The sequence below is a fragment of the Psittacula echo genome (genome assembly GCF_963264785.1).
Source record: "Psittacula echo genome assembly, chromosome: 13".
In the NCBI taxonomy this organism is placed as follows: Eukaryota; Metazoa; Chordata; class Aves; order Psittaciformes; family Psittacidae; genus Psittacula; species Psittacula echo.
This window is the reverse complement of record NC_137749.1, coordinates 1,543,453-1,558,542: the sequence shown is the minus strand read 5'-3', so window position 1 is coordinate 1,558,542 and position 15,090 is coordinate 1,543,453. Positions and strand designations below refer to the sequence as shown.

Genomic DNA, 15,090 nt, shown 5'->3' with positions numbered 1-15,090 from the left:
CCAACTTTTTCTGCACTATTTTGTAGCCCTTAAAGAGAACCAAAACCTGTCCCTTCTGGCTCTGCACCAGCCTGCAGAGCAGATTCAGTCAGTCTCCAGAAACAACATCAATCCTATATTCACATTATCTAAGGAAACAAAGGAGGCTTTGCCCTGGGGTTTATCTATATCCCTGCTCTTGTATCGCTGCAGGAAAAGGCACTTTGTGCATCCACTTTCTGTAGCTGCAAGACCTTCGAGCTAGTCCTGGTACCACATCTGAACTGTCTGCTGCCAGGTCAGTGTCCCAGGCTAAGGACAAGAGCAAGGGCTCTGCGTTAAGCTTTAAAACAACTTGCTCAACCAAATGAGCTCTCCTCTGGCCAGTACATGCAAACTCTGAGTATCCTCCTTGTGATGAAGCCAGTTTTCCATATCTGGGAAGGGCCCTTCTGATACTATCTAGAAGCCTTTATGGAATCAGACATTTTCCAGCTGAATTAAGAAACCTGCAGTACATTACAGGCATTCACCAGAATATCAAGCATGACTATTTAAGTAATTCCTTATTTGCTGGCACAAGAAAACAAGCCTTCAAAGAGAACACCAGAAGAGGCCGCAGAAGGTATCTGCATGCCACGGTGTCTTAAAGGAAGTCTGTCTGAGAGCAATTCAGACAGGGGAGATGGGGACTCTCCATTTGCTCTTATGCAGATGAGAGAAATTCAGCAAGAAACCAGTAAACGGGACAGAGGCTGCTGCTGTTCCCAACATCACATCACTTGTCTGCTGAGGGCTCTTGTGTTACACTGGACATGAAATGGGCCATGTTCTGGTCTGAGAACAAGGCATGAAGAGGAAATACCTGAACACTTGGAGACTACGAGGATTTCATTATATCTCAAACCACTTCAGGTGAGTTTTATTTGCCAACTCGAAGTGAATCTGTTGGCTTCACATTCCAACTGGCAAGGGCAGGAGAGGAGAGGCCAAAATGTGTCCTGAGGAACACTCGGGATAAAGGAAGAGCATTTGTCCCTCCACGAGCCTACACTCCAGCAGAGACAGCAGGTGGTGTTTTGAACAGCTCCATTCTACTTGTTCCTCTGCTGGGATCTGACAGTGATGTTCTTACACCCACCAGCACCATGACTTCCACATAGGTGGTCCTGCAAGGCTGGGCTGTTCTAAGCACTGACCCCACTGTCTTTTTCTTCTCTGCCTCCAAATGATTTATGAATGCATCAGATGTGACAGTGGAAGTACCACCTGAAACCACCAGTTCACACTGATCAAGAGCCTTCCATTAGAATCATCTTGACACAGCTGCAAACAGTTAAACCTCTGAAGCTGTCCAAGCTACAAAGCTAAGCAGCATCAAAAAAAGATGTCTGGATGTCTTCTTTCCCAGGCCTTTACCCCAACCCCCACTCTCATGATCTCAAATACCTGTTCAAGGTTTATCTGCAGCTCAGAGAGTATTTCCACCTTCCACAAATCTGAGGTTTTCTCAACATGAAAATGCTTCCAGCTTTTGAAAGGGCCAGGTTAAGCTTCCTTGTGCAACAGATAGTTCAAACTTATGGCTGCAGGGAATCAGCCCTCTTGACCTCAGAGACACTGGTTAGATAGCATCTCAAGGCCAACCTCTCCCTCAGTACATGTTTAGCTGATCCTGCCGAGATCTGTCGTGGCAGAGGGTAAGATCCTAAATCCTCAAGTAACCAAAGCACAGATGGTCTTCAAAAACATAAGGTTTTTTCTCTCTTTAAAGGAGCTGCCACCTCTGCAGAAAGCCCCGCGATTTCCTCTACCACATCGCTTTTTCTCATTTCACCTTGGCTGATGAAGAGTTCAGAGCTGAACAACCACATATCCTTTAGAGTAAGATGAGTTTATTCAGTGACAGGCTGTCCAGGAAGCAGGACTCCAAAACCTTTATTGAAGACTAGCAAAGAAAACAGGATGCTGAATTACCCCTGCCAGGACAGAAGAGCAATTAAGAATGGGAAGGCTCATTAGCTCATCCAGTTTTGCTTCCAAATAGTCCAGGCCAGGGTTGGTCTTTGCACACTTCAGCTGTGTCCAGCCCAGTTAACAACTGTCCCAAATGATTTGGGATACATCATTTCCCATCAGAAGTTATGCAATACTTAAGAGGAGATTCAGCTTCAGTCTTCAGACCTCTCTGCTTCCATCACTACCGTTGGCACTCAGCTTCACTGCACTTTAAATCTCCAGCTAACATGCACCTAAGATCTTCCAAATCCTAAACTGCACATGCTTGTTCCTTCAAACACGGTGAGGATTCACTTATTTCACCTTCCCAGCTGCTTGCTCCCTTCCACTCGTGACAGTCACACCACCAGGTACCACACGCTAACACCCGTGTGCAGACTTGCAGTCAGCCACACCACGGTGTCCGTCCACATGCCTGCTGCCTCCAGCGATGGAGGGAAGCTCACCCCCTGCCTCAGTGTGTGCAGATAAGCAGCAGCCATAGAGCAGACAACCCCCCGTGACGCCACGGAGCTTGTCTGAGCAGTTTAGGCTCCGATTCGTGCAGACAGTTTGTGTCTACATTAGGAGCATTTTGTAACTCAACACTGTTGGGTTTTCTACACAATTCAATCCCTCTGGAGCCTCACAACATACTTCTCATTGCACTTGGATTAGAGACTTATTTTGCCTCTGGGGTGGCAGCGATGGACCTCAGCTTTGCCTGAGCTCCTCTTGATGCTCATGTTTCAGAAACCCTTCCTTCTGGATCCCGGTTTCTGGAGGAACATTCCTGCATCCTTCAAAGCTTAGTTCTAGCCCAGCAGTGACCATTACAATCATAGAAGCTTATTGTTTTGTTTAATATTAAATATAGTACATTTTGTTAACATGCTTCAGCTTCCAAGACCAAGAGATCACAGGCAAGAGCTGTCCCAGGATAAGCCTCTTGGGATGAATCCCCTCCCAAACATTCTACCGACGAACAGAAGCAAAGGAATTTATCTGACGTGATCTATAATAAGATTCCAATATAACATTCAGCCTACAGCATTTCTAAATATGGCCAAAGATCACTCAAGTTATTTGGCATTATTTCATCTCACAAGGATTTTCTTTCACTTATTCTGCTGTGTTTGCATGCACAGGATTCCACATCCATCCTGGAGCAAGGTTGTCTATTTTCCAGTGGGCTCTGAGGTACAGCAGGTCTCAGGCCCAAGGCTGGCAGGTGCAGGAGTTGCATTTCTTATTTATTAAAGAAGCTCTTTTCATATCTACTTACAACCTGTAGATACAGGAAAAACTTAGAACATCACCCTTAAATTGAGGGCTGAAGCGATTCTGAAACCCAATGGCCTTGCTCCTCTTCAATCCCCACCTCTTCCCAACACACAGCACAGCACTGATTAAGATATTTGAGGTAAGGAACCACCTCTGTATTCTGCAAAGCACTACAGATGAAGACACCCCACCACTGATCGGCATTCTTTCTTCTCCTTCCTATTCCCAAATGTCAGACAAATCCCCAAGGGAAGGAAAATGGAAGAGCAATTGAAGATAAAGCCAGAAAGATACAGGGCAATTCTGTTACATGAACAGTTATCTCAGTGCTAAAGAGATTCATCTCCTAAGTCTGAGGCTGCACCTTCTCAAACAGTAAGTGAGAAGAAAACGTCACTTGTGAGTCCAAACTCTGCTGTTACACAGGTAATAAAGCTCATTCTGCTTTTTCACTCCACCTTTAGCTACATCCTGCAGCCAAGACAGCATCATTTCTTAAGCCAAGACACAACACGCACAATGCCCATGACCACTCTCACATCAGCAAGGACTCTGCCCTCAGCAGCAGAACAGCAGATGTCTTCAGAAGCACGAGTGTCCTTTGCAGCAGCATTTTCAGCACAAAGCAAACCCCACAAGACCAATTCAATACTCTTACCATGACAGTGCAGTCCTCGGAGCCGCTGGCGATGACTTGGTCATTATGAGGACACCAGTCGATGTCCAGCACCGGTCCTGTGTGGCCACACACTGTGGGGTAGGACTTGTCAATTCTGCCTGTCTGGAGAGGGGAAACAAGAAAAAGAGCTGTAATACACAGACAGCACAAACCACATCCCAGAGTGCAGGGAGATGCTTTCTAATCGTCCAGTAACTCTTTCAGTGCTCAGAACTTAATGAAGCTTTAAACATGAGCCAGCAGTGTGTGCTCACAGCCCAGAAAGCAACCGTATCCTGGGCTGCATCAAGAGGAGCGTGACCAGCAGGTCGAAGGAGGTGATCCTGCCCCTCTGCTCTGCTCTCGTGAGACCTCACTTGGAGCATTGTGTGCAGTTCTGGTGTCCTCAACATAAAAAGGACATGGAACTGTTGGAACAAGTCCAGAGGAGGCCACGAGGATGAGCAGGGGCTGGAGCACCTCCTGTATGAAGACGGGCTGAGAAAGTTGGGGCTGTTCAGCCTGGAGAAGAGAAGCTGTGTGGAGACCTCAGAGCAGCCTTCCAGTATCTGAAGGGGGCCTACAAGGATGCTGGGGATGGACTCTTCATCAGGGACTGTAGTGACAGGACAAGGGGTAACGGGTTCAAACTTAAACAGGGGAAGTTTAGACTCGATATAAGGAAGAAATCCTTTACTGTGAGGGTGGTGAGGCACTGGAATGGGTTGCCCAGGGAGGTTGTGAATGCTCGGTCCTTGGAGGTGTTCAAGGCCAGGCTGGATGACGCCTTGGGTGCCATGGTTTAGTGTGAGGTGTCCCTGCCCATGGCAGGGGGGTTGGAACTGGATGATCTTACGGTCCTTTCCAACCCTAACTATTCTATGATTCTGTGATCTCAGGGATCAATAGAAGAAACAAACCATCAATGCTCTTCTGCAGCACCAACCAGCTGGAGACTCCTGATGGTGCAAGAAAAGGGTTCAAGGGTTCAGCACAGGAGGGCTTGCTGCCCACATCTCAGCATTTGCGCTGACACCATCCCTTTCTCCATCTCCAGTGCTCTGGGAAGTTTTTAGGACACAGTTTTGTAGAGTAAAACCACTGGTTTCAGGAATCAATACTGCTCACAGACTGCCACAGTCCCCCCGCCCTGATCCCTACCTGCCCCTCTACGGCCAGAGGACCAAGGCGATCAGTATGCTGCCAGCACTAAGCTCATTACACATGAACTTTGCAAGAGCACAAGTTAGTGAGGTGTTCCCATCTGAGCTAAGACAGGTCTAGTGATGCCAATACAGTTGTTGCAAAGACATCAACTCTGCCAACTGGGTCTATGTTTTACTGATGGAACCACTTGATATCCTGAAGCATGTGTCCTCCCCAGACTGCTGATGCACCTAATACCCCAGCTCCCTCTGGGGAATAACAATCACTCCAGCTAATCATTGTTATTTCTCTTGGTCACATTGTGCACACATGAGAAGCAGTTCCAGAACCTGGGACTTATTCCAAGGGCTTTTGTTTCCAGGGAATGCTGTGATGGCCTTTTCATGAGCAATAGGAGAAGAGAGACAGGAGGGAGAGGTCTGGGCTGGGGTCATCTTCTTTCATGTGTAAACATGCAGAAGAAATGGCTGGCATTTCACTTGTGCCACTCCTTGTCAACATTCCCCAACCTTGGAGGTGACATCTCTTAATATATGCCTCCTCCCCATCTCCATGAGGAAGGCTGCTCCTATTCAACACTGTCTCATGTACAAAGGACCAGAATAATGCTGGCTACTGGCTGCTGAAGACCACTGGCCTGAAGACCTCTGCTAGCAGCAAAACAAAATATAGAGCCAAAGTTACAGCAACCAACCAACCACCATTTCCTACATGGCCAAATTTAGGTTTCAAGGCAGGATTGCCTCAGTGATTTAATGCTTTTGAAATCATTCAAAGTGAGAGTGGTGCAGACGAAGAGCCATGAACCAGACATGCCAAAATTAAAGCCTGTGTAATCCCTCTTGGATGGCATAACGTGAAATAGGATTTGAAAAATTAATACACCCAACTGCCATGTACAGTCCTTCCATCTTCCTTTATTGAATGAAGAGGAAACCACGCAGAGCATATGCTAATGGATGTATTTCAGCAATCACATTACAGGCCAAACACAAATACAGACCTAAACCAAGAGGAAAAATACAACTAATACTACAAGAGGTCAGTGACTACCTATTCCTGGTCTCAGGCAGGGCTCAGTAATCCTCTATGAGGAGCCTATGGTAATTATTTGCAGGCAGCACGAGTGCTTGTCAGTTTAGTTTAGAGCTTTTACAGGAATTTATTACTGCAGGGAGGAAAGGAAAAAAACCCATCAATTTGAACAAATTAAAGCCCCAACTTCACCTTTCAGTTTTGATCAGGATGAACCTGAGCAGCACGAGCAGCAGCAGCCGCAGCCAAGTGGCTGTGACAGGCAGCTGACCGCAGGGACCAGGCAACCCACCGCCTGCTTTTGATCACCCACGGCTCAGTTTTCCAGCAGCTATCTTGTACTTCCATTAGCTCACTGAACTGCAGTGCTCCCAGGGCAGCGAGGGAAATGAGGATGCAGGCTCCGTGTGAGCCCATGGCAAGAGGGAGCTCCTGATGCTTGAAAGCAGAAGGTCACGCTGCCTGCAAATGCAACAGCTCTTCAGGGTCTGGCTGAGGAAGACAACACAAGGGGACATGTACAGCACAGCAGCATAGAATCCCAGCCTGGTTTGGCTTGAAGAGACCTTAAAGCTCCTCCAGCTCCAACCCCTGCCACGGGCAGGGACCCCTTCCACTGGAGCAGCTTGCTCCAAGCCCCTGTGTCCAACCTGGCCTTGAACACTGCCAGGGATGGGGCAGCCACAGCTTCTCTGGGCACCCTGTGCCAGCGCCTCAGCACCCTCACAGGGAAGAGCTTCTGCCTAAGAGCTCAGCTCAATCTCCTCTCTGGCAGGTTAAAGCCATTCCCCTTGGCCTGTACCTACACAGGCCCTTGTCCGGAGTCCCTCTCCAGGTTTCTTGTAGGCCCCCTTTAGGTATTGGATCAATCCTTACACTTGGGCATGGCACTACAGCACCAAAGGACCAACTCAGCTGCTCTCCAGGGTGCACAAATAACAGTGTTGGAACAGTAAAATGAGAATAAATGAAGGATGTGAACGACAGAAGGGCCAAAATGCTGCTGTGCTGCTGGAAGCTGCAGCTTGGCAGGAGTCTAACCGCTTTCAGAGAACTACTGACTTGTGGTCAGAGACAAAACTGTTTTCACAGGGGAGAGGAAACCACCGTGCTTTCCTGAAGACATAACAAAGAGCAAGAGCTCTCCTCAGCAACACTTACAAACGTGCTTCAGCTGCTTCACTTTAACAAACCAAACCCCAAAACACTTACATTAGAAAGCGTGACCCTTGCACAGGGCCCACGGCTGGCAAAGCACAACAACCCACAGCATCAACCCCCTGGGCCTGGCCCTGCACACACCTTCCCCCCAGCGGGTGAGAAGGGAGCAGGTTTTAACTCACATGTGTTAAATCACCACCTCCCTAAGTGAGCTTTGCACGTACCATCCATGCAGGCTTCCTCCTCCCAGCAGTGCTCCCCTCTCTGGAGCAGGGCTCCCTATTCCTGGCACTGTGTGGGATTAAGCTGTTCACAGAGGAGCTTTAAAAACAGTATTTGGGGGTCTCTGCCAAAAGGGAAAGACCAGGAAGCCTTTAATTGGGTATTATAAAAACATGGCAGCCCATAAAGTTACCAAATGCCACGTTTTTAAATGCAATTCTATTTAAAAGAGACACCTTTGCCACAAGAACACCACCAGATTTGCAACGTGGCTGCCAAAGAGGTGCGTTTTCATCCTACATTAACAGTCCCAGGTTTGGGGCTTTATTTATTTATTTTTACAATGTAATCTTTTAATGAGTTCAGGATTTACAATAAATCTCAAGTGCTGATACACAGCTTAAAATTAACTCGGTACGACTCGCAGAAATTAAATCCTGTTCATAATCCATTGCGACTGCGGTTGGGCAACACGTCACAGAACAGCTCCTGAAACTCAGAGCTCGATGCTATAAGAAGTTAGCCAAAAAGGTGAATATGAGGATTAGTAGGAGTATGCTGTGTCTAGAAGCACACAATACTGAGGTCCTTCAACAGATAACAAGCCAAGTGAATCCATTTAGCACCTTCCTGCATCCCAGATCAGAAGAAAATTACAGATGAAAAGGAAGTAATTTGTTATTAAATACAAAAGGGCACTGGAAAACTGCTCCTAAAAGCGGTGGGTTTAATCTATCTTAGGGTGGCTTCTCTGCCACAAAAGGGCAACTGGTTGCAGGAAACAGCCCATGGATTATAGTAAAAATATCCCAGAGCACAGCTGCTTCCCCAACCCCTGGCTGTGCTCATGAAGATCTCCATTTAAAATAGGGAAGTGGCATCGAGTTGCACAAGCAAAAGCAATTCCCTCAGCCCCCCGGACAGTGCAGAAGTTTGAGGAAGGAAATCAGGTCACAACTGCAAGTTTGAAATACAAAGTGGCTGCTACCTTGTCTCTGCTGGAGAAAATACCCCGTTAACTTAGCTAAATTGCATCTTTACAACAAAGTCCTATTTCATCAAGTCCAGCTGAGTGGAGTTTAATGTGCTCTGGCCACTGAGCCTCCACCTCTGGCTGTAGCAGCTGCTCGAGCAGGACGCAGTTGGGATGTAATGATTCTCTCATGACCATGGCACATAGATATTAGTCACCAGCAAACCAATCAAAGCATCCAAAACTAATTGGGAAGATTAGGAAAAGTGTTGCTCCCAAAAGGTCTACTGTAACGTCATGCAATGAGAGACTTTGAGGCATTCATAACTACACGCCTCTTCCAAAGCAGACTGTGCTCTCCAAGAATTCCTCGGCAGTGCTCATGTTCTGGTTTTAGCACCTTGACAGCTGCAGGGCTGTGACATTACAGGCTACACATGGAAACAAAGGTCCTTGTTCTGGAGTGCTCAGACCTAACTGGATGCACAAAGCGGGGGGGCAAAGAACAACGTGGTGACAGGAATCCTGCACAAAGCCAACCCTGCCTGAGCAGGGAGCTATAAAAGCCATGGCACTGTGTGGCTCCAGCAGATCGGACATCACAAAGCACAGTGTGGAGGGTTCCAGGCATGGCAGCAGCCCTGTGGAGCAGGCAGAGATGGTGAAGTTCATCTTGCCCTGGTGGGAGAGTAGCTGCAGCAGCTGGGGGACTCCATGGTGCTTGCAGCTGAATGGAGCACTGAGGAGGCAAGAGCTGTTTTCAGCTGCAGGATGCTTCATACTGGAGAAGGGTGTGTTTGCTGCAGAATCCTTCACAGCGTTAGTCGTGGCAATCAGCTACTCACACGCTGGCTTTAAAAAAGGAAAAAGAACACAAACAACCCTCCAAACCCACCCAAGCTGCTAACTCCCATCTCTCAGAGCTGGGTACACAGCATGGCTCCTGCCTGTCCTAGTTTCTAGAGGGAAGCTCTAAAAGTGCTTCAGGAATTACATTTCAGCCTCAGGTACCTTCTAGCTGAGGAAGCCCTCTGGGCAGAAGATGCAGAGATTCAAAACAGAGACCTGTTGCCCAGAAATTACATTGACACAGAGTAGCTCTTTTCTTCCACCCCTAAAATACAACTCCAAAAGCAGTTAATTCCCACTAGCAAGCCAGGAGCACCACCTTCCCAATTGAAGGAAATCCAAGCAGTAACCTCAGGTTTAGGGTTCTGGGATAAAGTGGTAAAACCCGGCTGCAGCTCAGGGAGTGGTGGAAGACAAGGACCCATCCAGACAAAGCAGAGCTGCTGAGCAGCAGTGCCCAGAAAGTATCCACAGGGAAAACCAGCCTCATGTCACCCCGACACACTCATCCTCAAGATGGAACAGATGATCCAGGACTCCAGCATCAGCCATGGTGAAACAAACTGGGACCAGTACAAATGCATATATATGGAGAAGGAAGAGAGAGAAGAAAGTCTGGACAGATCCCAGGAAAGAAGCCATTTCTGTTGAACTCATTTTGTCTCTGGCCTTCCAAGAGCTCAGTTTTAACCTCTGCACACAGACAGGAAGGCAGATGTGGCTCATGCAGTCCTCTCCCCGTGCAATACTCTCTCAAACCTGCTTGCAGACAGAACTAGCAAGCACAAGAACCGTTTTCATTATAGGACAAGGCCTTAAAACTGTACAAACCCTTGGCTGACCATAAACCAGGGGACAGTATGGGCTGCTTGCTTTCCTAGAGAAATGAGATTTATCAGCCACACTGCCTGCCCTCTTCCCAAGTACACCAGAACCACTGGGGGGGGAAAAGAGAGAAAGGACATGGAAGGGAGTTGGTCACATTCACTCGATGCTGAGTGGATGTAGGAAAAACCTGCAAGAAACCAATGGGCTCCATGGCAGCCGAAGCCAAGATCCCAGTAAGTCATTTTACTTCATATCCTTCCATCCACACTCCACCTAAAACTGCTGGAAGGACTCAATGAGCGCATCGCAGCAGTTCCTCCTCAGTTTGTTTTATGCACAATCCGGAAAAGGATGGTATTTTCCCACTCCTTCCTGGCGGGATGAGAGCGTGGAACAGCTGATTAACAAGTTACATATGCCATGGTTGAACATTAAGGCATGTCCCTTGCAGAACAACATATTCCTTGGAGAAGGTCATTCCTGAGGTGTGCTCTCACCCACACACATGCTAATTGCCTCTCAGGGCACCCATCTGATCGCAGCCTCGGCAGGAATGCCGCCTGTGTGCAGGAAGAAGGCAGGCACACAAATGGAAGAGCTAATAAAAGGTATATCCAAAGGGACTGAATGAGCTCCTCCAAAGGCTTTACATAACATCCTTGCAGCTGAAGGCATCTTTCTACAGGAACTGAAACAAACTCCTTTTGCAGCAGTTTCTCTTTGAAGATACAAACTGCAGAGGTTTTTTGAAGAGAAAAAAACCCTGCATCCAGTGCTGCTCTAATACAGACCCAGAATCACGGGCTAAACCCAGGCATTTCAAGTCACTTTCCCCAGCGCATCAAGAAATCCACAAAGTTCTCATTTGGGCTGTAGAACAGGGATCACACATCAAGTTAGGTGAGTATATCCCCCACAACACCTCTGCTTTGTGGCTGTCCCATCGCTGGCAGTGTTCAAGGCCAGGCTGGAAGGGGCTTGGAGCAACCTGGTCCAAGCTCACCCAGCTCCAACCCCTGCCATGGGCAGGGAGCCCTTCCACTGGAGCAGCTTGCTCCAAGCCCCTGTGTCCAACCTGGCCTTGAACACTGCCAGGGATGGGGCAGCCACAGCTTCTCTGGGCACCCTGGGCCAGCGCCTCAGCACCCTCACAGGGAAGAGCTTCTACCTAAGAGCTCATCTCAGTCTCCCCTCGGGCAGGTTAAAGCCATTCCCCTTGGCCTGTCCCTACAGGCCCTTGTCCAAAGCCCCTCTCCAGGTTTCCTGTACTGCAGAATAAGGAAAGTCTTCACTGTTTCTCCCCGGTGTGCACAGCTACTGCTGATTATGATCATCCACACACCATTAACTGATATAAACTACTGTGTTTTCAAAGCACGTTTCACTCCGACAGCGGCCACTCTCCGCAGCCCCACCAAGCTGCGGGCACCGCCATCCTCAGCCGCTCCGACGGTGCCCGTGGCCCTGTCTGGAGTCTGGGAATGCCGAGTTCCCGGCAGAGCCCCTGCACATGTGCACTCACGACAACAGGAAGCTCACACAAAGCCTTTCCACCGCCACCAAACCCGGCCCAGCTGCACCGGCCCCGGCTGCCGCTCCTCACCGAGCCTGTGAGGGGCCCGCACAGCGGAGCCTCCCCTCCCGGCGGCGGCGCGGGCACGCAGGGGTTAACGGGCGCGCACTTGCCGCGCCGCGCCTCCGCCCCCGCCAATCAGCGCGCCGGCGGACGGCGGCCCCGAGCGCTGCCATGACCATATAAGGTAAAAAGCCGCGGCCGCCGCAGTGCCGCTGCGGAGGGAGCGGGTGCGCGCGCGCGTGCGCGGGAGGGGGAAAAGAGGCGGAGGCGGGAATGGCCGCGGCGGCCGGTTCACCACAGAGACCCGAAATCGACACAGACAGCCCCAAAATCATCCGGATATCCCCAAAACCAGCCAGACACCCCCAAAATCATCCCTGATCCCCTGCCCATGAGCCGGCGGGAGCAGGAACCGACCCGCCAGGCAGCAAAAAGCCACCGCCGCAAATCAAACACCCGAGAACCACAACACTGGTGGAACTTGGAAAGGCAAAAACCATTTAGAGTGGGTAAGAGCTCCCTCCGCTGTGATTGCAGAGCCCTCTGCAGACGGTCAGCCACATCTGAAGGGACTCGGGGTGACTGGGTTTGAGTGGACACGGTGCAATTAGGTTCTAGAAGGGCTCATTGGCAGCCCAAAGGCCGGGCAATGCAGCAAGTGCAGTTTTATGGGTCTGCTTTAAAATAATCTCAAAACCAAGGTTTAAAATGGGCCCTTTCCCTCCCAGCTGAGTCCAACAGCAAGGATCTCGCTGTGGGGATTCAATGAATACCTCTGCTAAACAGGAATCACTGTTAGCGTGTTGAAGGAACTAAAGGATTTCATCAGCCGAGGCTATAAAAGTAAATGAGGAACACAGGAACTGGTTAGAGCAAAGCATTGCAAAAGAACGTGTCAGGATGGGGTTAGGGAGAGAGCTCCTCCAGCTTGGCATGAAACCTGCTCATATGTGAGCATGAAATAGGTGTACGGGGACAGGAACACTGAGGGCACGATGGCAAATATGGGGGAGGAATAACGAAGTCAACATAAAACCACAGCAAACTAAGATGGTATTTAGAAATGTGAGGAGAAAAACATCAAAATGAGCAGGAATTTCTGCTAGGGACTCATAAAACATCGGGAAGAGAAAAAGAGGGGTGCACATCCTCTGCCATCAGCATCTGATTGCACTGTGGGGCAATTGCTTGTGGTGTTGAGTAAAGCATTGATTTCTAATGGAGATCTATCCCATGTTGGCCCAGAGCAGGACACATGGCCCAAAGATGAGCCCAGAGCATAAGACTTGCAAGGAAGGGGATGTTAATGAGCAAAAGGGAGCTATTTAAGGAGGCTGAGGGGTTTGGATGGCTTCGCTTAGCACAAGTGAGAACGCGCTGCCTCTGTTCCTGCAGTGCACTCGCCATGTGGGATGCTATATTCAATTCTGGTCACTATTTCTATATATAAACAGGGCAAATCTGCAGATGGAGCTCTGGAAGAAGGACAGGGCTGATGACAGACTGAGGATATCTTAAGTGTATAGTTAAGTCACAAAGAAAATGAGACAGACTTTCATCACAAGAATTTCCTGGTTAAGCATCAGAAAGGGAGATGAGAACATCACTCGTAAGATGCTCTGTATGCAGTATTGGGGGCAATAGGAATTTATCTCAGACACTGCTCCTGCTCATTTGTGTAACACTTTTATAACACACAACTGTAAGAGGCTGCCTTGTGCCCACCTTTTCAGCCTCCCCAGTTCTCGCAGCTGATGGACAGGAGCCTGACTTCCCTGTGTATTTTATAAAGCACACCCCTGGGGCTCTACAAATAAATTCAAAGCAGAAGGGAAAGAAGCAGAGTGCGTACACGAGCTCCCTGGAAGGTTATTTATTGGAGACTTAGCAGCATTCTGCCCAGTAGAAAACATAAGGGGTGTTTCCCCACTCAAGATCAGATGAAGCTCCTCTCCTCGCTATATCAGGTACTTGATCTAACTGAAGTATAATAAAGCCTGCACACAGCCTTGTGGTCTGGGAGAACTGCAGTACAGCTCCCATGGTATTTGGCTGTTTTCTTACTGAGATTATTTTTATACTAAGATTATTCTTATACTGTATAGACAAAGAAGGGGCTGCCAGGGCCACGAGGCAATGCCCATCTTGGATGGATGCAAAGAAACAAGCTGGCTCCAATACATGGCTGCAGGGCATATTTAGGCTCAGGGACATTCCTGACCTAAGTGACAGAGCTCAAAAAGCTGAACCCCTGACAGTGGAAATACCTGGCCACAGCTATCACAAATAAAGTGGCTTCCTTTAGGAGCGTGATTCTACACAGAAACTTCTGCCATGAAGAAAACTGGCTCAGATTAGTCAAGCAAACTGCTTATTTACTGTGTTTAATGTACAGGAAGCATCAGACTGATTACAGACATTAAATGGATCCTTACCCAGCACTATGGAGCTGCATTTGTCACCACACGGCAGAGACTTCACAGCCTTAATGTCATTCATAAACAAGCACCAAAACAACACCAAAGCTGAGCAAGTGCTAGCGAGAAACTTGCAAATAGCACTTACCTTGTGCAAAGGCAGCACGAGGAAGGCTCCGCCACCGCTAGCATCTACTATTATTGCAACAAATCGGGGGTTTACTGCACAAAAGGAGCTATCCCAAGTGACACGGGACACGCGGATGTCGTCGTAACACTGGTCGTTTTTCACCGCCTGGCCAAACACGTGCCGGAATTTGCTCTGTCGTACCACTCGCCTCATTGTGTCTGCGGAGAAGAGGAACGGCAAAAGGAGATCAGTTACACGTGCAGGGGCCTCCTGCTTGCCCAGAGGTGACAAAGGGACCCTCTGGTCTGCACCATCACCCCGCATCAGCGACACAGAAACACTGCTTCATAGAATGGGTTAGGTTGGAAAGGAGCTTAAGATCATCCAGGTCCAACCTGCTGCCACGGGCAGGGACACCGCACACTAGACGTCGCTCAAGGCTCTGTCCACCCTGGCCTTGAACACTGCCAGGGATGGAGCATTTACCACTTCTTTGGGCGACCTATTCCAGCATCTCACCACCCTCACAATAAAGAACTTCTTATATCCATCCCATTACCCCTTGTCCTATCGCTACACTCCCTATTTCCTTGCTATCCCAGCACCTTGCTTTAGATCTGCAAAGTTCGCAGCCCGTTTTGCCTTTTTCTTTAGTTATTCTTAAATATTCAGGTTGTTTTGTACCAAAACACAACTGAACTGCACTTCCAAGTCATTTTACAGAAAGAATCTGCTGGGGAAGCGTCACTTTTCCCATTGTAAATGTATTCTCTTACTGCAGTAAAGGAAGCTCCTAATCCTAAAAGGAGTTTT

At 48.7% G+C, this 15,090-nt stretch overlaps 1 protein-coding gene across 1 annotated transcript in view; it reads right to left on the bottom strand.

The window, feature by feature from the left end:
- The window catches only part of CORO1C (coronin 1C), a 43,662-nt gene that overhangs the window by 12,388 nt on the left and 16,184 nt on the right, over positions 1 to 15,090 (bottom strand). The window contains exons 2-3 of the mRNA XM_080629006.1: positions 14,296 to 14,495; positions 3,920 to 4,042 (exon numbers count right to left, since the gene is read on the bottom strand). Of these exons, the coding sequence (XP_080485132.1) occupies positions 3,920 to 4,042; positions 14,296 to 14,490 (318 nt within the window). The 5' untranslated portion in view covers positions 14,491 to 14,495. The remainder of the gene's footprint in view (positions 1 to 3,919; positions 4,043 to 14,295; positions 14,496 to 15,090) is intronic.